This window comes from Nycticebus coucang, chromosome 2 (assembly GCF_027406575.1).
Source record: "Nycticebus coucang isolate mNycCou1 chromosome 2, mNycCou1.pri, whole genome shotgun sequence".
NCBI classification, from domain to species: domain Eukaryota; kingdom Metazoa; phylum Chordata; class Mammalia; order Primates; family Lorisidae; genus Nycticebus; species Nycticebus coucang.
This window is the reverse complement of record NC_069781.1, coordinates 115511419-115536083: the sequence shown is the minus strand read 5'-3', so window position 1 is coordinate 115536083 and position 24665 is coordinate 115511419. Positions and strand designations below refer to the sequence as shown.

At 50.9% G+C, this 24665-nt stretch overlaps 1 protein-coding gene and 1 non-coding gene across 15 annotated transcripts in view; both read left to right on the top strand.

Annotated features, from left to right (window-relative positions):
- The window catches only part of CELF5 (CUGBP Elav-like family member 5), a 49268-nt gene extending 25162 nt beyond the window's left edge, over positions 1 to 24106 (top strand). Inside the window, exons 3-13 of one of the 14 annotated variants that reach the window (XR_008377660.1) lie at positions 4111 to 4162; positions 6177 to 6305; positions 7783 to 7862; positions 10397 to 10543; positions 11473 to 11614; positions 11699 to 11845; positions 13918 to 13980; positions 14681 to 14764; positions 17743 to 17845; positions 20548 to 20715; positions 22194 to 24106. Coding sequence is in view for 13 of the 14 variants with exons in the window: in XM_053580427.1 (XP_053436402.1) it covers positions 270 to 302; positions 4111 to 4162; positions 6177 to 6305; positions 7783 to 7862; positions 10397 to 10543; positions 11473 to 11614; positions 11699 to 11845; positions 13918 to 13980; positions 14681 to 14764; positions 17702 to 17845; positions 20548 to 20675 (1149 nt within the window). In the remaining variant the exon portion in view is untranslated. The other 13 variants (XM_053580396.1, XM_053580387.1, XM_053580406.1 and 10 more) reach the window with 13 other exon arrangements.
- On the top strand, positions 8786 to 8892 carry LOC128580028 (U6 spliceosomal RNA). Its single transcript, XR_008378390.1, has one exon. It is a non-coding gene; the product is annotated as a U6 spliceosomal RNA (small nuclear RNA).
- Positions 24107 to 24665: the final 559 nt, after the last annotated feature.

Sequence of the window (24665 nt, the reverse complement as noted above, 5' to 3'; positions counted from 1 at the left end):
CAGAGACCTCGATGGGACAGATGGAGAGAGGGAGCCGGAAGGAGGTGGGCAGAGCCAGATGGGCGGGCAGGGGCGACAGGAGGGGTAGGGTGTGGGGAGACCCAGATCCCTGCCTGGCACGCCTCCTCCCGGCTCCAGCGGGCAGCCCGGGCAGGGCCCGCTCAGGCGTCGGGCGCAGGGATCTCGGCGCTGGCAGCGACCGAGTGAGCGTGCGTGCGGCGTGTGCGCGCCTGTGCGCCTGGGGCAGCCGGGCGGGCGGCGGCACGTGGATGCCAGCCTGGCGCGCGTCTCCAGGCCGGTGGGTAAGGCGGGTGCCGGGCCGCGGGGTGGGCACGGCCGGGCCTGGGAGCTCGGCGTTGGAGCTTGGGCCTAGAGAGGACGGGCTCCACACCCGCCTTCTCTGGGCCAGACTAAGACGCATCCCTTCTCTCCGCCGCCAAGCTGACCCCGGAGGGGGAAGGGACCTCGCAGTAGGAGGCGGAAGGGCCCATGCTCGGCTTAGCGCCTGGGCGTTGAAAATAGGGGAGCTGGTACCTCAGGCCGCAGGGAGGGTGGAGGGTTCAGAGATGGGGGCAGATTCCACTCCACCCTCGTGGCCATCCCTGCTTCTCTTCTTTCCTCCCTCCCTTCTTCGGCTCATCCATCTCCAGAAGATTATATTTAAATATCTCTTTTGTGCAAGGCAGGAGCTGGGCTCGCCCCTAAGAGGCGGTTTCCATGGCAACAACAATTGCCAGCTTCCGTGTGGTGAATCAGCGTTGCCATGACAACCCCATCCTCATCTGCCCAAGGTGCTGGGAGGGGGGAGGAGGTGAGGGGCCAGCGGAGGTGGGGTAGGCTGTGGGGGAACAAGAGGCTGGAGCTCAGGTGCCCCCCTTCCCCAACACCCTGGTCTGCCCACAGTCCAAAAGCTGGCCCCATCTAGATGAAACATTTTCCCCTCCTGCCTCCAGCTAGCAGGGTGTGGTACCCAGGTGGAAAGGTCCTGGCTGTGTGTGTGTGTGTGTGTGTCTGTGTGTGTGTGTTGGGGAGGGGGCAATCCTACTGACTGGGTGGGCAAGGGAGACACGGGTTGCCTTTTCCCAGATGGTCAGGGTTCCTCTGAAGGTGTGTCTGGGTGGCAGGAAGTTTGAGCTGGGATAAGTGGGAACACTGGATCAGGGAGGCAGCGGCCTCTCTGGTGCCAGGACACACAGTCAGACACCTGTAAGGGGCCCAGGGAGAGGGAAGGGCCTCTGAAGGGGCAAGCTCAGAGAGGGGAAGGGAAATCAGCAAGGGGAGGGGCTTTGAAGGAAGGGGCACAGAATGAGGGCAGAATGGTAAATGTGGAGCTGGGGTCAGGTCACAAGGGAAAGAATTCAGAGGGGAGAGGACTTTAGGGGTCCAAAGATGGGGAGGGAGCCCTACTGGGGTAATGAGTAGAGAGATCTCCGAGTCTGGAGTCCAGAAAGCCTTCACCTCCTGTGACCTTACACAAATATTTTCTCCAGGCCTTGATTTTTATTTTTTGTACCACTTTTCTTTTCTTTTATAAAATTTCAGAATGTTAGGAGATATACATGTTTTGCTTACATACTTTGTTTATGTACAGATTAAGTAAAAGTTATACATGTAGGTACACCCTTCACCCAGGGTGCACAGTACCCAATAGGTGTGAATTTGCCCATCCCCTCCTACCCCTTCCTCCCAGCTTGATTTTCTTTCTTTTTTTCTTTCTCTCCCCTCCCTCCCACCCATCCTCCCTTCCTTCCTGTTTTGAAACAGAGTCTCACTATGTTGCCCTAAGTAGAGTGCTGTAGTGTCACAGCTCGCAGCAACCTGAAACTCTTGGGCTTAAGCAATTCTCTTGCCTCAGCCTCCCAAGTAGCTGGGACTACAGGTGCCCGCCACAATGCCCAGCTATTTTTTTTTTTTTTTGGAGACAGAGACTCATTATGTGGCCCTCACTAGAGTGCTATGGCATCACAGCTCACAGCAACCTCAAACTCCTGGGCTCAAGTGATTCACTTGCTTCAACCTCCCAAGTAGCTGGGACTACAGGTGCCCACCACAATGCCCTGCTTCTTTTGTTGTCGTTGCAGTTGACATTGTTTAGCTGGCCTGGACCAGGTTTGAACCCGCCACCCTCGGGTGGCACCATAACCACTGTGCTACGGGTGCCAAGCCTGCCTGCTTGCAGTTGTCATTGCATGTGATTGCAGTTGTCATTGTCATTGAGCAGGCCTGGGCCGGCTGGAACCTGCCAGTGTCAGTGTATGTGGCTGGTGCCCTACTCACTGAGCTATGGGCACCAAGCCTCCAGCTTGATTTTCATTGAGATTTACCTCCTTGTGTTCACTTTACTGTTGATTGATTAGTTCCAGTTTGGTATTGAGTACATGTGTTTGTTTCTCCATTCTTGTATGTTTCACTTAGAAGAATGGTTTCCAGTTCCATCCAGGTTGTCTAACAAAGATGCTAGATCACCATTTTTTATGACTGAGTAGTACTCCATAGTATGCATATAACACATTGTATTAATCCATTTAAGTATTGATGGGTGCTTGGGTTGTTTCCATGTCTTTGCTATTGTGAATTGTGTTGCTATAAACATTTGAGTGCCAGTGTCTTTTTTATAAAATGACCTTTTTTCCTTTGCATGTAAACTCAGCAGTGGGATTGCTGGATCAAATGGTAGATCTACTTTAAGCCTAGGCCTTGATTTTTGACGTCTGTAAAATGGAGCAAAAACCACATCTGTCTTTGAAGCTGACATTTATTAAGTGCCTTCTTTGTGCCAGGGCTCAAAAGTCAGAATTGTAGAAAGAGCAATTCACATTTCAGAGGGCTCTGTGGGTGTGGAGACCTATTTCATGATTGTCTGACCTGGGAGAGGGTCTGAGAATGCTTTTTGCAATTCCATGTGCCTTTCTATATTGGTTGAAGTCAGCCCTTTCCTTCTGGCCCATTCTGTTCAACAGGTTCTTTGGCCTTGTGGTGGGTGATGTTGCAGTCTCCACTCTGGAGAGAGACAAAGCAAGACATAGACACTTCCAGCCCTGAGGCAGAGGGAGAAAGGAGCTCCCAGGAGTAGGAAGAGTGGCTGCATGGCTTTTAAGTTAGGTTTTGAAAGATGAGTAGGAGTTCACCAGGGATATCAGTTTGGTAAGAGGGGTCTATCCCAGACCAGTGAAGAAGCAAATGCCTCCTGACTCTCACATCCCTCAAGTCTGTTCTCAAATGTCCAAATCATCTCATATTCAGGACTAGGTATGTTGTGAGGGTGAGGATTTATTACACTGAATATCATTTTCAATACCTAGAGTTCACAGAACAGTGAATCCAAATGGTAGGTCGGTCCACTCAGATATGACATTCTTCTCACCCAAAACTCCTGGGAACAGGCTAAAAGTAGCTACCTTGGTATAGAAGTCAGCTATTGCTGAGTCACAAACCACCACAACCATTTTATTTGTTCATGATTCTGTGGGTCAGTGAGTTCTGTTAGGGCTCAGATGAGTGGTTCTTCTGCTGGCGTCTTCTGGGGTCCTGCATGCAGCTGCATTCAGTTAGTTGAAATTTGATTGGACCTAGCTGCGCCACGATGGCCTCACTCCCATTTGCTGTCTGCCAGGGGAACCTCTCTTTCCATGAGGTCTTCCTCTATCCAGTAGCTTTTCCACAAGGCAAACTCAGAGTTCCAAGAGGTCAAGAGTGGAGGCTGCAGGTCTCTTGCCTAGGCTTTGAACTCCCACAACTTCCATCATATTCTCTTGGTCACAGCAAGTCACATAGTCAAGTCCAGAAGCCAGGCTTGTAGAAATAGACTAGTTCTTGATGGTAGAAACTTCAGAGTCACATCACATCAGGAATTGGGCCATCTTTGCAAACAATTTTTCACAAAGAAGCTTCCAGGAGGAAGAGAGATTGTTGCTGGGTTTTGAAGGCTAACTTAATAGTTTGCCAGACATGGTCTCACCTAAGGTCTCACCCTCTAGTGAAACCATGATGTCATTTGGCTTGATTGGGGTTGTTAGTAGGGTGGCGAGTTGCTGAAGAGGGGGAGGAGCCAAGCCCCTGCCCATCACATCCCCACTGCTGACCTTAACTTCCCCCTCCTTTTCTCCACAGATGGCGCGGCCAATCCAGGTGAAGCCTGCGGACAGTGAAAGCCGTGGAGGTAGTTGTTATTTCTCCATGGCCACCAGATTGGGGTTGGCAGAGGAATGGGGGAAGGAGAGATATCCCTTCAACTTCTTACCCTCAAAAGGACAGTGGCTGATACCTGTGGATCTGCAGCTGGCCTCCCTGCCAGAAAGCATGCAGCAGTCACATGCCTGCTCACATACCTCATGGTGCTAGGAGAGGCAGGGGTCTCTGGTGGGCGTAGGGGCAGGAGAGCAAGCGGAGCTGTGTCCACAGGCCCAGAGGATGGCAGATCTGGTCAGGTCCTGCTGCCTTCTCCAGAGTTTGAAACAATCTACTCTTTTCAGGGTGCGATACTAGGGGGTCTTCAGAGGCAGAGAGACCAGGCTCCCTGAAGGACTGTGGATTTGCTTTCTGGGGTCTGCATGTGTCCAAATGTGTGTTTGTGCATTCCTGTGTGCATGTTTGTGTTTCTGAGTGTGCACATCTGGGCACACCTGCTTGCAGATGTGCGTATGTGCACATGTGCATTCATGCCTCTGCAACTGGTGCATACAAGCACATGTGTGTAGTGTGCAGTGGAGGCACCTTCCTGCCTGTGTGCACATCTGTGTGCTGGCATGCACATGGATGTGTATGTTCATGCAGGTGTGCTTGACTGTTGGAGGCTGGGCATGTGGGGAGTCATGTGGGCTGGGGTTGTGGGTGTCTGTGTGGTGGCTGGACCTTGGCTTGGGGGTATGTCCATGGAAGGGGATGATGATCTGCTGTTTCCAGTGGGATCCAAGGCTCGTCATTCATGAAGATCTTGGAGATCTCCACCTCTCTTGGCTGGAGCAGAGCTGAGGAAGAGTAGCCAGACTTGGTTGAGGGAAGGTGTGAGCAGGGCTGTCAGGACTCCTGTGTATGTGTAGGAGCTCAGTAAACCCCATATGAGCTAGGAGCCTCTTTCACACTCTCCATCTTGGCTGCCGGTGTGGGACAGGGAGTAAAGAGGTGGGGTCTGGGGTGGCACCTGTGGCTCTAAGGAGTAGGGCGCCGGCCCCATATGCTGGAGGTGGTGGGTTCAAATTCAGCCCTGGCCAAAAACTGCAAAAAAAAAAAAGAAAAAAGAAGTGGGGTCTGTATGTTTCCATCTTTGTCTCTCTCTCTCTCCATCTCCTTAAATATCTGTTTCTTTTTTCTTTTATTCTTTTGTCTCTCTGCATCTCTCTCTTATTCTCCCCTCTTTTAGTCTCTCCCTGTCTCTCTCATCTATCTCTCCCTCTCAGTCTCTCCACTTGTTTCTCTCTCTCCCTCCTACCCCCATGAGTGACAGCTGCTGGAAAGTGGTTTCCATAGTAACCCAGCTCACCATCCCTGGGAGATGAAGCTGCCACTTTCCCGTTACAGGGAGCAGTGCAATTACCCGAGGGGGCAGAGCTCTGGCGCCTCACATGGAAGAGGCTGGCACAGCCCCAGCCTCAGATCTGGGCAGGTCCCAGCCTAACCCCACCAGGTAGGGGCTCCAGGCTGTGCAGGCACCTGATCCTAAGGGTGCATATGCCCTCATGCCATTCGACAAATGTTGAGTGCCTGGAGGCTTCTGAGCCCTGGAAAGGTTGGGCAGGGCCTCTGCTGGGCGCTATGAAGCTGCAGGGACCATCAGGGCACACCTCTGCCTGGCAGATCCAGAGGGCAGACAAACAGGGACCCAGGCTCAGCAAGGCAGTTGCTTACCCTCGTGCTATGTGCGGGCTCTCTGGATGCACAGGAGGCAGAGATAACTTGTGCCCGGAGGTAGGGCCATGGGAGTGGAGGACTGAAGAGAGGGCAGGTATGTGAGGGGGGCACCGTGGGAACAGAGGCTAGGAGTGGAGCCAGTGCAGGGCACGTGGGAGTGTGGAGGGATCTGGGATAGGGGAAGAGCGTGGCTGTGTCCTGTCTCGCACGCGCAGGGCAGGGTTAAAATTAGGGTATAGTTAGTGGGGGGCTGCCTCCACGCCCTGTTGGAAGGGCGGAGAAATTCCTGGAGGCCGGGACTCGGCTAAGGTGGGTGTCTCCGCCCACAGGGGACCGGAAGCTGTTTGTGGGGATGCTGAACAAGCAGCAGTCAGAGGAGGACGTGCTGCGGCTGTTCCAGCCCTTCGGAGTCATCGACGAGTGCACCGTGCTCCGGGGGCCAGACGGTAGCAGCAAAGGTGACGCCCGGGGGCGGGACGGAGCCTGCAGCGGGGCGGGGCCGTGAGAGGGGGCCTGTAGGGAGGGCGATATTTGTTATGGGGCAGAGCCTGGGGAAGAAATAGGGCCTACAGGGAGGGTGGGGGTGGAGCCTGAGGTAAGGGGTGGGGCCTGTAGGGTGGGGAGGAGTTGGCTCCGAGGGCAGAGACAGTGAAGAAGGGCAGGTCTGATCCAGGGACGGAGTATATGGGTGGGGCTGTAGGGGCCCGGAAAGGTGCGGTGCCTGCAGAGGCGGGGCCAGGTCTATCGGGTGGGGCTTGTAGGGCAGGGCCAATTACCAGGGGGTGTGGCTGGCCAGGTACGTGGCGGAAATTAGTCCCACCTGATGCTACCTGTGTTCTCTCTCCATCTTGGGGCTACCTGTGTCCCGTGGTCTTTGATTCGTCCCCTGACTCTGTGGAGCTGTTTCCATCTGGATCTGCCTGAGTCTTAATCGCTATCTCTGACCTGAGAGTCCAAAAGACCGTGCCCGGGTCTCCGTGTGTATGGCGGTCTGTCTATTTGATTCTACTTGGATTCATCATCTGGGACTGACTCCCTGTTTACCTATCTCTGCCCTTGTCGTATCTTAGTGGGACTGAATGTGTCCGATGGTCTCTATTTGCCTGGCTTTCCTTTTGAAATCGAGACTATAATACACATACCAAATTCACCCTTTTAAAAGTGAAGTGCTTTTTATTATATTCACACAATGTGCAACCATCACCACTGTCTAATTCCAGAGCATTTAACACCCGTACACATGCACGCACACAATGTGCTTGGCTTTCTCATAGTTCTCTGTCTGGAGCTTTATCTGGTGGCTTCTGGCTGTTCTACAGACTTTGTCCATACGGTTTTCTGAATTTGCCTGTGTCTGATGGTCTCTGGCTGGTTGTCCATCTAACTCTGTCTGTGTGGTGATCTGGCTGGAGCTGCCCTGGCCTGGCAGTTTATGACCTCTCTGACTCTTGTCATTTGGATCTATTTGGCTGGCCCGACTGCTCATAAGACAGTGTGTCCAATGATCTGTCGTTTTAACTCCGCATGTCTGATTGTAGCTATCTGGACCTCACTTGTTCTGATGGAGAGAATTTCCTCCCTGACCGTACACAGCATCACACTATCCATCAGGTTGTGTGCTTAACACACTTTCTGATGAGCTGTAGATGGCTGTCTGGCAGACTTTCTGATTGCATGAATGACTGGCTGGCTGGCTGTGTGAATGACCGTGCTTGTCTAACTCTATGGATGTCTGTGTGACTGTCCTGTCTGACCTGTTTGGGTGTCCACCAGTTGTCTGTCTGAACAAATGGCCAGCTGTCTTTCTGTTGCCTGACCAACTCTTTGGCTGTGTGTGTCTGACCATCTAAGGCCTCCTGCCCCTCTCCCATGGCCCCTGCCCACCTAGTCCTGTGACCCCTTCACCCCCCACCTCTTCTCCTTCTCTTGGAGCAGGCTGTGCCTTTGTGAAGTTCTCCTCCCACACGGAGGCGCAGGCGGCCATCCACGCCTTGCATGGCAGCCAGACCATGCCGGTGAGTAGGAGCTGCCCTCAATCATGGTTGTGGGCCTGGGAGAGGGCTGAGGGGCCAGGGACAACATGGGTCCTGTGCTTACCATCATCCACATGCAATAGCCCCTGGCTCTTTCTCAGACAGGGCACAGGTGGAGGAGGAGGTGCAGTCCTGGCTGCAGCCCCTGGAGTGGGTATTTGTGTGCAAGTGTGTGAAAACTATGTGTGTGGATGTGAGTGTGCAGTGTGCGAGTGTGCAGGAATGTATTGCAAGTGTGTATGTGTGGGTGAGTGTGTTAGGGAGATTGTGCATGTCTGTGTATTAGCGTACGTCATGTCTGTGTATGAGAGTGTTACAGGAGGGGTGTGTACATATGTATGAATGAGTGTGCCCACATGTGCCTGTGTATATATATCCCAGTACGAGTGTATATGTGCATGTCTGTATTCATATGTGTGTGAGTATGATTGGGCAGTAGGGGATGCATGTGTACACATCTGCAAGTATGTGCGAGGATACATGTTCGTGTGTGCATATGTGTGAATATGCATGTATGTGCGTGTGTGTCAGTATGTGTGAGCGATTATGTGTGCATGTTTGTGAATGCATGCAGGTCTGTATGAATGTGTATGTGTGCATATACGAGGGTGTCCCAGAGAAGATGAGACCCCAGTCAGTTGCTGAGGCCAGGAAGAGGCCCTGATAAGAACAAAGGGAGGCCGGGAGGCCCAGGAGGAGGCTGGACCAAGGTTCAGGCACAGGATGTCAAGGCCTGAGCTTGGGCCAGGTCTAGGGGGAGCAGAATTGGCTTCTAAGGCCGGGTGCAGTGGCTCATGCCTATAATCCTAGCACTCTGAGAGGCTGAGGCAGGTGAATTGCCTGAGCTCACGGGTTCGAGTCCAGCCTGAGCAAGAGCAAGACCTTGTCTCTAAAAATAGCCAGGCATGCTCACTTCGGCAGCACATATACTAAAATTGGAATGATACAGAGAAGATTAGCATGGTCCCTGCGTAAGGATGACATGCAAATTTGTGAAGCATTCCATATTAAAAAAAAAAAAAACAATAGCTGGGTGTTGTGGCAGGCACCTGTAGTCTCAGCTACTCAGGAGGCTGAGGTAAGAGATTTGCGTGAGCCCAGAGTTTGAGGTAGCTGTGAGCTATGACACCATGGCACTCTACTGAGGATGACAAAGTGAGACTCTGTCTCAAAAAGAAAAAAAAAAAGAAGAACTAGCCTCTGAAATGAGACCATGAGGAGAAAATGGATGAGTTGGGTGGCGCCTGTGGCTCAAAGGACTAGGGTGCCGGCCCCATATACCAGAGGTGTATAACCCAGCCCCAGCCAAAAACTGCAAAAAAAAAGAAAGAAAGAAAATGGATAAGTCCACTTGACCAGGGGGCAAGAGTAGGTGTCTGTAGCAGTGAGAGGCTGGAGGACTAAAGAGGCAATGGGCATGGCCCTGCCCCTGATGGGAGGCATCACACAAATTCAAACTATGCCATGGGAAGACAGGACATGGGAGAACCACCTCTCTTCTCTTAGTTGTGAGAACCACCTCTCTTCTCAAAGCCTGGAGGGGAAGGATTTAGCTCAACACAAAGTCAGGCTTTTTCTTGCTCAGAAATATCTAGGAACAGGCTGGTAGGCATCTCAGGGATTGAGATTTCTGTTAAAGAGGGCATGTCAGCAAAGACAGGGAGGATGCAGAGTGCATTGTGCTGGGAGCTTCTCCTAGTGCTTCTCACCTAGGAGAAGCTGGGTGAAGGGGAAAATGTCTTCCTTCTTGAGCCTCCAAATCAAGGTATAGGCTGGCTTCATGAGGGTGTGGGCAGCCCCCAGGCACCTGACCTGAGGCCTCTCTTGATGCCAGTGGCAGGGCCTGTGCTGCCTATCAGTATGATATCTGTATTTCACCTCAACTATGTGGTGCCTGTCCCACCGTTGTGCCTTCTGGCTATTGTTAGGTATGGGGTGACAGGTAGCTTTCTGTCTATGCTCCAGTAAAGCAGGGCCTCCTTTCCTGGCTGGTGGCTGGTATCTGCTCCTCACAGGGTGAGTGAATTGTAGATTTGTCCACCTGTGCAGGGCATACAAATCCAGGACTGGATTCTTGCTGGTTCTCAGGCATAGGGGAAATAGGTGTAAGATCATTGTTCCTCTCCTGTGCTTGGAGCACCTATTCTCAGATGTTGGGGTGACAGTGAGAGGGGCCTCCATCTAGGCCCCACCATTTTTCTCCAGTTAAATTCTCCACTTGTTTTGGGTGGGGACTCATAATCAGGGTCTGCCCCTGGTGGGTGGCTCTATCAGCCCCCTGGGCCTCAGTGCTACACATGTAACATCCCACCTGTGCAGAAGCTGCTAGGCTGAGACTCTAATCTCCAAATGATTCTCTCTGTGTCCCTGTGGCTGGGGGCCCATGGACATGGCTGGAAGCCACCAGCTTCCATACCCCTCACCCAGGGGCCCTGAACTGACATGGTTTTGGAGACCCCAGAGTCTTGGCTATCTCTCACCTCTCTTTCCCTCCCTACTTACCGCTGTCCCTGCAGGGAGCCTCCTCCAGTCTGGTGGTCAAGTTTGCCGACACGGACAAGGAGCGGACACTCCGGCGCATGCAACAGATGGTGGGCCAGCTGGGCATCCTAACACCATCCCTCACACTGCCCTTCAGCCCCTATAGTGCCTACGCCCAGGCTGTGAGTGCCCCCATGGGTGGTGTCTGGGGTCTGCTTAATCTCTCTCCTTCCCTTATCTGTTTCTTGTTAAGGGCTTCCACCTCTTTGCTCACCCTCTCCCTGTTTCTCTCTTGATCTCCCTGACTCAGAGTCCTCTTTTTGCCTGGCTGAAACCCAACCCTGAATTGAGACCAAACTCAGAAACAGTCCCTAAATCCAGGCCAAGCCCTGACTCTGGACTGAACCCTAATATTAAATTAAGAATCGGGCCAGGTGCTGTGGCTCACACCAGCAATCCTAGCACTCTGGGAGGCCAAGGCAGGTGGATTGCTTGAGCTCACCAGTTTGAGACCAGCCTAAGCAAGAGCAAGACCCCATCTCTAAAACCAGGTGTTGTGGCAGGCTCCTATAGTCCTAGCTGCTCTGGAGACTGAGGCAAGAGAATTGCTTGAGCCCAAGAGTTTAAGGTTGCTGTGAGCTATGACGCCATGGCACTCTACCCAGAGTGACAAAGTTAGATTCTGTCTCAAAAAAAAAAAAAAAAAAGACTCAGTATTGGATAGAGCTCCATAGCCTGCTGTCCTTGAAATTTAGATTATGCCAATTCTGGATGAACCTCCCCAAATCCAGGCTGACTCTAAACTGAGTCCCGACCTGGCCAAGTTCAACTTTAGCTGAGCCCTGATACCAGGACAAGCCCTCGCTCCTAACTAAACCCTAGGCCTAGATTGAGCCCTGATCTCAGGCTGAGCCTCAATTCCTAACTAAGCCCTCATACTAGACTGAGCATTAATCCCAGGCTGAGCCTAGATCCCAGGCAGAGCTCCACTTCCTAACTGAACCCTGATGTCAGTCTTCTAATTATTGGGAACCAACCCTCCCTTCATGACCTATGATCACCAGTCAGGCATTACCTCAAATGTGCCCACTGACTCCCTTTCCACCTCCAGCTCATGCAACAGCAGACAACAGTCCTTTCCACCTCGGGCAGCTACCTGAGCCCCGGTGTGGCCTTCTCACCCTGCCACATCCAGCAGATTGGCGCCGTCAGCCTTAATGGGCTACCTGCCACTCCCATTGCTCCTGCCTCTGGTGAGAGACTGCCAGGAGATCCAGGATGGGTGGGCAAGGCTGGGGCCAGAGCCAGGCTGCCCGTGACTCTCTCCCATTCCACAGGACTGCACTCACCCCCACTGCTGGGCACTGCTGCTGTGCCTGGCCTCGTGGCTCCCATCACCAATGGCTTTGCAGGTGTTGTACCCTTCCCTGGTGGACACCCCGCATTGGAAACCGTATATGCCAATGGCCTTGTGCCCTACCCAGGTAACTCAGGGTGTTCCCCTGGGGCCTAGAAGGATGGCAAGGGGTAGTGATGGTGTTTCTGGAATAAGGATGAGTCTCTACACCATAGTGAGTGCTCAGGGAACAAGAGCAGGACAAAGAGAGTCTCAGCTGAGCACATATGAGCTGTCAGCATAAGAATGAGGGCTGTGGCAGGGTGGTTGAACATAGAAACTGTGCGTCCAGATGTTTTTGTGTTTGCATTATAGTTCTGTGGCTCTGGATGGGTTCTTTTAGTCTCTGAGTCTCAGTTTGCTCATCTGGGAAATGGATGAATAACATGAGTCACTTCATGAGCTTGCTTTGATCATTAAATCAGTATGTAAAATGCTAAGTACATCACCTGGTGCAAAGAATGGCACCATAAATCTTAATTATGAATCATTACCATTTGGAGAGATATCAGTTCATTCATTCACTTGACCACACTGTGATTTGGGCTGTGACTGCTCTCATGAAGTAGAGGTCCCACTTTACCCTACACCCACAATATTAGGGCAAATATCTTCCAATACTTTACTTATTTATATGAAGTAAGTCATCTGTAGTTCCACCATGGAGGAGAATGTGTTTTTAACTTTTTATTTCCAAATGATTGGAGGCTCACAAAGAGTTGCAAAATGAGTATAGAGCAATCCAATGTACCCTTCATCCTGCATCCTCAGCTGCTGACGGCTCACCTAACCACAGCACGGTGTCACAGCAAGGACCAACATTGGTGAGGTGCAGTTAAATCAGCTCCAGACCTTATTTGGATTTCACCACTCTTTACATGTACATTGTGTGTGTCTCTCTGATATTTTGTCACAGATTTAGATTCATGTAACCACCACATTAAGATACAGAACTGCCCCATCTCAGCTCAGTGCCTGTAGCTCAGTGGCTAGGGCACCAGCCACATACACTGGAGCTGGAGGGTTCAAATCCAACCTGGGCCAAGTACAAGAAAAAATAGCTGGGCATTGTGGTGGCTGCCTGTAGTCCCAGCTACTTAGGAGGCCAAGGCAAGAGAATCACTTAAGCCCAAGGGTTTGAGGTTGCTGTGAGCTATGATGCTACAGCACTCTACCAAGGGCGATATAGTGAGACTATGACACACACACACACAAAAGAACTGCCCCATCTCCACAAAGTAACCCCTTCTTGCAGCCCCTTTGCAGTCACAGCCAACACAACAGTCCCCTATCCCCTAGAACCTCTCTGCATTAGAGCAGAAGCTTTTGACTGAATTTTTCCTTAGACCTCATCAGCTTTGGTGGCCTGGACAACCTCTCCTCTCACCCTCTTCCCCTAGTGGCACCTGGAAGGTCACAGCTGGATGGGGGATCCACAGGGTGTCTAATGAGCAAACTGATGGGGTGAGGGAGACAGAGCAGGGGGCAGGAATGGTAATTTTGGGCAGAGGCTGAAGACCTGGTGCATTCAGAAAATAGAGGGAAGGGCTCGGCACCCGTAGCACAGTGGTTACAGTGCCAGCCACATACACCGAGGCTGGTGGGATCAAACCTAGCCCAGGCCAGCTAAACAACAATGACAACTGCAACAAAAAATAGCCAGGTGTTGTGGCGGGCGCCTGTAGTAGTCCCAGCTACTTGGGAGGCTGAGACAAGAGAATCACTTAAGCCCAAGAGTTTGAGGTTGCTATAAGCTGTGATGCCACAGCACTCTACTGAGAGCTACATAGTAGGAGTGTCGCAAAAAAAAAAAAGAAGAAAGAAAGAAAAAGAAAATAGAGGGAAGAAGGACAGATCTGCTGGGAGGTGAAGTCAGAATAGGGAGAGAGAAGTGGGGTGATGGTTAACCCTCTCTAGAGTCTGAGAAACCTGGATTCCAGTTCAGCTCCTGACATTTCCTGCGTGCCCCTGTACGAGTGGCTTCACCTCTTTTGGCCTCAGTTTGCCCACCTGTGAAATAGGGGACATACCTATGAAAGGGTTAGCACAGAGGGAAAGCTTGGGTGGGTATTTTTGCTTTCCTCTAGCCCATAGGGATCCGGGTGGGATGGAAGGCTTCTGCTGCCCCTGCTCCACTCAGCCCTTCCCTCTGTCCCGCAGCTCAGAGCCCTACTGTGGCCGAGACACTCCATCCTGCCTTCTCTGGAGTCCAGCAGTACACAGGTAGGGAGGCGGCCCCTCAGCCATCTAGGCCCGGCCCTGCCCGCTTGGTCTTCTTTCCTTGCCTGGCCACGCCTCCTACCTCTGGCCCCACCCCTCATGGCTCCACCCCGGTCACTTGTGCTGTATTCAACCCCTTGGCCTTGTTCCTAACTCTGCCCCTGCCACCAGCACATCTCTTGGCTTAAGGCTGCTTTTCACTCTGACCCCACCCTGTAATGCGCTCTGTTTTGAGTGTTCCCCTTTTCCACACCTCTGGCCCTGGCCCAATCCCAGGTCTTGTCCTTGACCTTCCACCCTCCTTCAGCATCTGCCCGCCCCCTCACATTTTGCCTTTACTCTGACCACCCTTCTGCCAAAGCCCTCCCCAACCTCTGGCCCTCCTTTCTAGCCCTGGCTGTGGCCCCACCCTTCAAACGGTAGCCATGCCCACCCCTCTCAATCCCTGCAGTCTTGACTCCGCCCCTCAAGCCAAGAACCTGGCTCACTCTGTAGCCCTTGCAGCTCTGGTCCAGCCTTCTAGTATGGCCCCGCCCCCAGACAGTGGCCCCGCCCTACTCTGCTCATCCCTGTGGTCTTGGCCCAGCCCTCCTTCGCCCCTCACGCCATGGCCCCGCCCCACTTTCAACTGCGGCCTTGGCTCCGCGAGGACCACCTTACCTCACGCCCGCCTCTGCCCTGTGTCTCGCTCCGGTCTCCGCAGCCATGTACCCCACCGCGGCCATCACGCCCATCGCGCACAGCGTCCCCCAGCCGCCGCCTCTCCTACAGCAGCAGCAGCGAGAAGGTGAGGCGGCCGCGACCTCCCCTGGGCGCCAGCCCCGCCATCTGACCTGCTCCTGCACCTGCAGGCTCCGGGACATGGCCGGGCATCGGGACTGCAGGGCTGAGAGCAGTCGGGAGCCTGACAGGACTGAGTTCAAGTACTGACGCAGCTGCTCCTTCCCTGGGTGTCCTCGGGCAGCATAATCTCCCTCTCTGGGCCTCAGTTTATTCCATCGAGTAGGAACCATGCTCTCCTCGACCCTGTAGGAATAATCCCCTACCAGCCTTCTCCAGAACCAAGAGATTGTCTGAATTTTGAGAGAGGAAACCCCTTTTTGAGGTTGGGGTCTGAGGAATCCCAGGTAAACTGACCCCTCACTAGTAAAGCCACAGTTGTCAAAGGTGGGGGGGGGTTAGATTCTGGAGTCTGACAACTGGGGGTCCAAGTGTATGCAGTTCTGACACTTATGATACATTATAAGAAGGCACCTAGCTTCCCGTGCTTCAGTGTCATCATTTGCAGCACAGGAACTCAGGTATGCCAGGAGGTGTCACTGGGAAGTGAACAATGGCTGGTTCTTGACATGTAGTGGGTGCTCAGCATCTGGGGAGTCCCTTCTCTTTGTCCCATCTACTGGGTGGAGGAAGAGAGGAGTCTAGGGGAGAAGTGATGTGACCAGCCAGAAAAGCCCCCCAGGGAAGCTTGGCTGATAGCCTGGCCCATGGACTGAGTTTTTTCAGGCTCTGCCCAATTTCTCCCTTGTGGATTGGGGTTAGGGGAGGTGGACACTGCCAGGGTGCAGGAGCTGAGCTTTAAAAACAAGCCCTAGCTGAGGCAGGGTCCCTTGGCTGTGCCACCACCTGCTTTCCTATCAGCAATCAGATAGTATGTCCTCTGTGGTTAAAGCCGCCAACAGCAGCGATAGGAATATTTGGATGAGACAGGACATTCTGTGACTGCCACAGCACCCCATGTAACCTTATCACAGGGTGTCACCAGCTGGGACTTTAGAGAGGGTTCAGCCACCTAGGTCACTGTTTTACTGGATGACTTACACCTGGGTGCCCCTTCATCTAATCCCTCTCTGACCCCAACCTCAATCTGGGCTGAGGAGCTGACACTGATTCAAATACAGTCATAGCTGCTAAAAGGCTACACGTGCGTTCCTCTCAAATAACCACTGTGTGCAACATCTAGAAATCCAGACTGCAGGTCTTGTGGGGAAAATAGGGGTACAACATGCAAAAACTTTATCAGTGACACTTTAAGAGCAAATGAAAGATGGAAACCTTTAAGAGTAGTGAAATTTTAGACATGTTAAATAGTTAAGTGTGTGAATGACACAATACATATGATGCTTTATCGTGGAAAAGACCTGGAGTTTGCAGATAGAAATGGCTTTGAAAGGGTTGCTGCAAAAGAGCATCTATGAAATGGTGGAAGGAATATGGTCTGAAATTAGACGGAGACTCAGAACCCCAGATGGAGAAGGGTGTAGCTCCTAACACAGGGATATGTTTGAGGTGTGTGCATGCATGGAGTTTATGTTTTCCCATGAGGTTCAGCTCAGCCGGATGTGACTTTCCGCACTGACTGAAAGTGAGGGGTTTTTTTTTTGGGGGGGGGAGGGATGGAAAGAGTGTATAAGGAAATGCAAAATTTGGGTTATGCTCAAAATTACTCAGTCACATTGGAACAAACTTGCTTTTTAAAAACAAATGTTATGGTCTTAATTAGGAAGGTAAGGGGAAGGTGGGAATGTGTAATCTTGGATTTTGTATTTTCTCTTGTGGGGTTTATTCATTGCTTGAGAAAGAAGGGATTACCCTTATTTGGGACAGGCATGAGAGACAGTCATCTTTAGGTTTGGGATTAGTAGATTTGGGGGGAACTGGTTATGGTTTCAGATAATCAAGGTTTTAAAAGGCTACTATTAATAGTTTTTATGTTAGCCATGCATTGGGGATTATTTGGGGAGAGGATAGTTCAGAGGATTAGCTATAACTTTTATAAAAAAATATTTCTGGGGTAGCACCTGTGGCTCAGTGGGTAGGGCGCTGGCCCCATATACCGAAGATGGCAGGTTCAAACCCGGCCCCAGCCGAACTGCAACAAAAAATAGCCAGGTGTTGTGGCAGGCACCTGTAGTTCCAGCTACTCAGAAGGTTGAGGCAAGAGAATCACCTAAACCCAGGAATTGGAGGTTGCTGTGAGCTGTGATGCCACGGCGATGAAGTGAGACTCTGTTTCTTAAAAAAAAAAAAATTATTTCTGGTTGGTATATTATGTTGTTTAATTATCTGTAGTTTTAGGCTAGCTGAGGTTTGGGAATGGAGGATTATCTTTTTAAATTTTACCTGATTTTATTTTTGTATCATCTGAGTTTTGAAAATTATCCACGTTTGGGGGATTATCTCTATCTGATATTTGGGAAAGGAGAATTACTTTTTAAAATTTTATTCTGTAATCACTGGGCTTTTTAAAATGATGGTTTTAGTTTAGAACAGTTTTAGGCTTACAGAATCATTACAATTACTACCAACTTTCTATATTCCCCACTCCCAGTTCATCTGACTTTTGTAAATGATCTGAAGTGTGAGGTTTAGGGATGGATTTCTCAGGGTCATTTTGGATTCTCTGGGGTCTGGGACTGAAGATTTATCTGGGTTGTAATGGAATGGGATAATCTGATTTTTGCTAATGATCTGGAATCTGGGGATTAAGAGGGGTTTGTAGTATCTGAGTGTGGGATTATATTACACATATATGAGCAAGGGATGGGTGTGCCCTGCTTCCCCTCCCCAGCCCAGGGCCATGTCCCTTGTTTCTGGGAGTCTCAGGGCACCCCTTTTCCAATAGCTGGAGAAGCCAGATGTGGGCTCCAGATCCGAGCCCCTTCCCTGGGGGGTCCGCCTCCTCTCCTTGGGGGCTTTATGTCTTTCTCTCCCCCACCTGCAGGTCCCGAAGGCTGTAACCTGTTTATCTACCACCTCCCCCAGGAGTTTGGAGACACGGAGCTGACGCAGATGTTCCTGCCCTTCGGCAATATCATCTCCTCCAAGGTGTTTATGGACCGAGCCACCAACCAGAGCAAGTGTTTCGGTGAGTAGCTGCTTAGGCAGCCGGCACCCCTTCCTGCCCCACCTCTGTGGCCCTGGAACAGAAAAAGGTAGGGTTTGGCTGTGGGGATGTCTACTCCAAATCAATCACAGTCAAAAACAGAATGAGAGGTGATGTGTGGTGGTTCATGCCTGTAATCCAAGCACTCTAGGAGGCAAAGGCAGGAAGGATCACTTGAGCTCAGGCTTTCTAGACAAGCCGGAGCAAGAGCGAGACCCTGTTCCTACTAAATATGGAAAAATTAGCAGATGTTGTGGCAGGTGACTGTAGTTCCAGCTACTGGAGAGGCTGAGGCAAGAGGATCCCTTGAGCCCAAAAGTTTTAAGGTTGCTGTGATCTAAGCTGACGCCATTCCACTCTACATAGGGCAATAGAATAAGACTCTGTCTCAAAAAAACTCACAGAAAAACAAACGAAAAACAGAATGAACATTTATTAAGCACCTATGGTGTACCAGGCATTGTTTGGGGCGCACAACACTGAACAAGGTTGACAAAAATCCCCCTCCTTCAAGGAGCTCAGAATTGTTTTTTGCTGTCTGATGATGGAAATGTTCTGCACCTGAGCTGTCTGACGCAAGCGGCACCACCCCTATGTGACTCTACTGAGCACATGAAGCATGGTCAGTGTGACCAAAGAACAGAATTGTAAATTTTTATTTTGTGTGAATGAACTTAAATGTAAACAACTGCATGCAGCCGTGACTACTGAGTTGCAAGCAGAGATCTGGCTAGAGGAGATGGAAGAAAACAAATATAAGGCATAACTCAGGGAGTTTTAAATGATATGAAGAAAAATAAAAGTGCTAGGAAAGTAGAGGCTAGTGAGATTGAGGTGGGAACTTTATCTACTGTGGTCAGAGGAGACGATGCTCAAATAGAGACCTGGAGGTGAAGCCAGCCGTGGGAAATCTGGGTGAAGGTGTTCCAAGTGGAAAGTTCCTAGGGAAAGACCATGCCAGGCCTGTTGGAGGCATAGCAAGGAAGCCCCTGTGGCTGGAGCAGAGTGAGGAGGGGAAAAGAGGGAGGAGGGGAGAGCAGAGAGGAGATGGCAGTGGGTCATGCATGGCCTTGTGAACCATGAGGGGGACTTCCTTGTCCCCAAAGGCACAGGAAATTAACATTCAGAGAAGGGCTGTGTTTAAAGTCACACAGAAACTATATTAGAATCAGTCCATTTGAACACAGACAGGACTCTTAATTCACACTATTCTATTTGAAGGGTCAGCCCTTAAGTATTTATTAAGTGCCTCCTGTATGTATTCAGTATTTAACCATAAAAGGGCACAATTGTCTCAATTTACTGAGGGAGGAAAGAGGAAAAGTGAATGGTCCAGGGACACGCTTGAGTTTACACAAGTAAGGGATCCCCACCCATGCCCAGGCCTACTCCTCTGTATCCTGTTACCAGGAAGGAGGAAGTTTATGGAGGAAAGCCCATCCAATCAGCAGTGTGATTTTGAAGTATGCATTCTCTGAGCCTCAGTTTCTTCATCTGTATAATCACAGGGTGATGAAGACCAGGTGTAGTGGCCTGTAATCTTAGCAGTCTGGGATGCTGAGGTGGGAGGATCACTTCAGGCCAGGGGTTTAAGACCAGCCTGGGCAATACAGCAAGACCCCAGCTCTACAAAAAATAGAAAAATTAGCCAGGTGTGGTGGTGCGACTAAGGTGGCCAAGGCAGGAGAATCACTTGAGCTCAGGAGTTCGAGGTTGCAGTGAGCTATGCTGATGGCACTGTGCTCCAGTCTGGGTGATAAAGTGGAGACCCTGTCTTAAAAAAAAAAAATGAGAAAACGTGAAGACATTAAACCCTTACCCCCAGCCTCAAATTCACCCACGGCTCTCCTTGGGGTCCTGACAGGGCAGGCAGTACCTACTTCCCACTATCTCCCTGCCACAGCCCCCCTCAGAGCCTCTTGCAATCCCAGGGCTTACTCCCATATCCACCACCTCCTTGAGGGCCCTCAAGCTCCTAGGGCCCCCACTGATCCTCTAGAAAGTTGGTGAAGACCACATAGTTGGGGTGGGAGTTAAGGCCAGGGAACCTGGAGGAGAAAGATGGAAGGAGTTTGGGTTGGTGGGAACTTAAGGAAGGATATTCAGGAAGGAGGGTTGGAGTATTTCTGATGGCTTCAGGGGAGAGACTGGAGCAGAGAGACTTCCAGAGGCAAAGACAGAGACAGAAACAGAAAAAAGGGAGAAAGAGAGGAATAAAAGACATAAAGACATGCAGACACACACAATGACAGAAAAAGAATAGAGAGCCAAGGACGTGCAGAGTCGCACAGAGATGAGATCCCTGGTGGGCAGAGACCTCAGAGGAGGTGAAATGTTGAGGTCCAGGGCTTGGAGAGAGGCAGGTATCCTGGGGAAGGGAGGGAGAATGTGACCTTCCAGGGATCCTCAGTGCCTGTCCTACCCCCTATGCCAGATGGGAAATGTCAGCAGAGCTGACCCCAATGTAAGGAGTGGGTGCCCAGTCCCAGAGACATACAAGTCCAGAGGTATTAGAACAAAGCCAGAGCTGCTTTGTGTCCTCTGGCAAGGCCCCTGCCTGTGCACACACGTGCACACATGCCCACCAGGTCCCTGTGAGCTGGGAGCCCAGGGCTTCAGCCACTGGAGCAAGTGCAAGATGCTTGTACAGTGCCAGACGTGAAGGTCCAAATCGGTCTCCGCAGGCTTCGTGAGCTTTGACAACCCAGCCAGCGCCCAGACAGCCATCCAGGCCATGAACGGCTTCCAGATCGGCATGAAGAGGCTCAAAGTGCAGCTGAAGCGGCCCAAAGATCCAGGACACCCCTACTGACCGCGCCCACAGCCGCCCTGAAGCTGTGGGCTTGGCCCAGGTGAGCCGCCAGGCGGCCCCACACCCTGACTCAGCCCTGCTCTTGTCTGCAACCCCCCTCATTTTCCAAACCCTCCCCAAATGGGGTGATGCTGCAGGACACTCCGAAAAGCCCCCAGGTTGGGTTGGCAGGGACAGAGCGAGATGAAGCCTCCCCCCAGTGCCCTGTGGTCAGGGCTGGAGCCAAGGGCGGGAGTTGGGTGGGGAGGGGGAGAGCCAGGGCCCACTGAGCCCAATGGGATCCTTTCTTGAGAAGGCTTTGAAGGATGAATAGAAGTTCACCTGACAGGCCAGGTTTGGTTGGGGGTGGGGGGAGTGTGGCTGGGGAGGGGCTTCTTTTTCATTCTTCTGTTCTCCCTGCCAAAAAGCACTAAACCAGAAGAAAATGTTAAATGCCCATCCCAGACTCCAGGCCCTAAGATTGGACCCCAGAATCTTCAGCTCAGCTTGGAACCATGGCTATGAGTTGGGATGTGGTCCAGTGGGCCTGGACAGCTTCCTGTCTTTCCCTGACCCTCACAAACTCCCCATGGGACTGACCAGCTGGGTCTACCCAATGGGTTGATGGGAAAGAGGGATGCACACCCATCTCACCATCAGTCAAAAATCAAAAACAAATGGGAACTTCCCCCCATCCTGAGAGCGTATTTTGCCATCATGGCAAACAACTTTATGAATAGTTGCTTTGGGCAGATGAACAGCACACCTTTACATGGCTGTCGTGGAAACTTATAACTGATCCCACATCTCAATGAGCCTCTTCTGTAAAATGGGCTCGTGAGAGTTGTCTCCCCAGAGGCAGAAGGAAGGACCCCCCTCCAGGGGATGGGGGTCTTTTCACACCTGAGCCTGGAACCCACCACCTAAAGAGCTCTGGATAATTTGTTTTGATGTTTTTTTTTTTTCTTTTTTAAAAAATCACCATCACTTTCGTCATCAAAGAGCCTCGCCTCGGGGTCTGGCACAAGTAGGTGCTCAGTCAGAGGCTATTAGTTCTTCTCAGACTCTCCCTGGGCGGCAGCTCACAGATCCGAGTGTATTTAGCTGCACGGGACACACCTGCGGAAACTGCCAGTTGGAAGCGAAACCCAAGGCCACTCTGCAATCCATTCCCTTTTAACTCTCAGCCTGCAAATCCTTACTGAGCACCTTCTGTGTACTAGGCACTGCTGTTGGCGATTGGAGACCCACCCACCAATGAACAAAACAGGTTGGGGTGGAGGGGCAAGACAGAAACTTAAATATTTGTCCCCAAATGCTGAGGAAACAGGCTCAGCAGCAATGTTAAATCCTTTCAAAGCCAAGTTTGCTGTCCTCTGAACCCTGGGACTTTCGTTCTTTTGGAAAAGATGGAGGCCCTTGGGTTGCTAGACCCCAGCCAGGCTGGGGTGAGGGGGTGGAGGAGGCTGGGGAGGTGGTGTCCTCCGCCTGCATGTCCTGCCACCATTGTTCCCTAACACCCATCCCCTTCTCCCCCAGGTGAGGGACCTTCCCATCCCAGGAGGGTCTCCCGCTTCCAACCGATCCAGGACTTTTCCGTAAATTACAACCGTTCTTGGACACCAGCCCTCCCTTCCCTTCTCCCCTTGTGCCACCCCCTCTCCAAAATGTGAAACACCATCCCAAAGGCCACATCGAGTAGGGAGGGGGCTTCTGAGTTGGGGGCAGAGGGTTTCATACCCTAGGTGCCCTTTGGGAGAGTTCCTCACTCTTGCTCCTGCCTGCCCCCAACTTGGTGGCTTCCCCAAACTAAATGGCAACTTTTCCTATATATATATATATGCGTATATATATAGAGCTATAGAAGGTATATATATTTTTTGAGTATAGAGATCATGGGACCAAACTTTGCCAACTTCCTCCCATCCAAGAGAAGGTGACCCTGGGCCAGTCATTCATCAGGGACATAGGAAGGGCTGAGGCTGGTACTAGCCAGGGGCCCCCCACCTCCTGGCTGATACATCTGACCAGGAATCCACCAACATGATATACCTCCAGGACTTTGGGGCTCCCCAATTTTTGAAGGCCTTTGGGCTCAGCCGATTTGAGTGTCCCTGGTCCCAGCAGCAGCTTCTGGAAACCACCCCTTGTCCCTAGGGCCCTGCCTTCCTGGATGTAGGCATAGAAGAGACCCTCTGGCTTCCCCAAGCCCTTCTCTGTTCCCCATCCCTTGTCAATCATAGCCTTACTCATGTGACCAATAGCCCTTAGCTTTCCGTCGGGGCGGGGCAGATGGGGTTGGGGGGAGTCCCCCATTCACCAGCGCCCCCTCCCAAGGGCAGGCAGCCATCGTCCCTGCCTTCAAATCACCAGCCTCAAATTTTAAGGTCTTGTAATGAAGATTGCCAAGCGTGTTGGACAAGCCCTACCTGGACTGGCCAAGCACCCCTTTATTGGAGACAGCGAACTCGATAGCGACCTTCATACCTCTACAGAGATTTTTTGTTTTCTTTTTGGTCTTTCTGAGCAGGTACAAAGAAGAAAAAAATAGGGGGAAAAAATCGAACCACAATGGATTCTTGTTTCCTAGCTGGGAGTGGGGTGGGGTGGGGGGGTTGTGGGGTACCTCTGTAAAGCTACCCAATCCATGACACCCACGTTGAAGCACAGAGTCGAGTTCGTTTGGATGTCCAGTGGGGCCTCTTGCCAAATGAGGCGCTGGATAACTTAATAAGCTCAAAAAAAATTTTTTAAAAGGAAAAAAAAAAGCATTCCCTTTTGTTTCTACCAAAATGTGTTGACTGACCCAGGAAAACAAACAAACAAAAAAAAAGAAAACAGGGAAAAACACAAAGCAAAAAAAAAAAAAAAAACAAGGAAAAGAAAAAAAAAACCTTCCAATCAATTGTTTCTATATTCCAGAGTTTGATAATTGTTCCCAGACACTCCTATAGTGTGCCTGTGTCCCGTGCGTCTATGTGTGCAAGCGTGTGCCAAGGGGCTTTGCAGGGGTCTCACCCATGTCCCCAGTGTCTGCTGAGCCCCCGTGGGCCTGCTTGGGAATGCGTGCTGGTGTGCAGTTGTGCGTGTCCTTTTGGTCCATGTTTACTGGCTGTAAATACCATTTTTATACTCCACATCGAAGACCTGCGTGATTTGTATGATGTACTTTATTTCTGCTACAAGTAATTTCATGAAGTTTCAATTTGAAAACTGACTTTTGGGACAAACCAACACTACACACAGACACACACACAAAAAAAAAGAAAGAAAAGGACTTGAACTTTGAGTTGACTTGATTAGAGTTTTATGTCAAAGAAGATTTCCTGAAGCTGGAGAGGTCCTTGTCACTGTTGCGTGTTTCAGGTGAGAAGCAGCGTCGTCTTAATGTCCAAAACGCCTCTCTTTGGTCTGAAAAAAAAACCTAAAAATTTATTTAATAAAAGTTTTACTTGCTAAAGGGCTGACTCTTCCCTTATTTCCTTCTCTAGTCAATAAAGATCAAGTTTATCAGGCCCCATTGGACACCTGGGCTAGAGAGAAGTTCAGGTTTAAGGTTAGGGGGATGCAGGAGAGGATATTCCAAGAAGAAAGGTCTAAAGTTCTGATATCTGGGATTCTGCCTTGTTAGTACAGAAACTGAAAGTATGAAGTGTTTTTTCTCAAGAATAGCAGGTGCATGTATTTGGGGATCCTCTCATACGTACATTTATTAACTCAATGAACATATACTAAACACCTAGTGGTCACTAGGGCCATGGCAGTGACTGTGATGGCTCTGGTCTCTGCCCTCATGGAGAGAGCCCAGTGGGGGACAGAGATGCTGTATGATAAATTACACAATTTTTAAAAATCGAAGTAAAATTCACATCAGGTAGAATTCACCATTCTAGCCGTTTAACAGTGACTCAAGTGCATTAATGATGTTGTGAACATTATTAATGTTTAATTCCAGAACATTCTCATCACCCCAGAAAGAAGCCCTGTCCCCATCAGCAGTCACTCTCCATC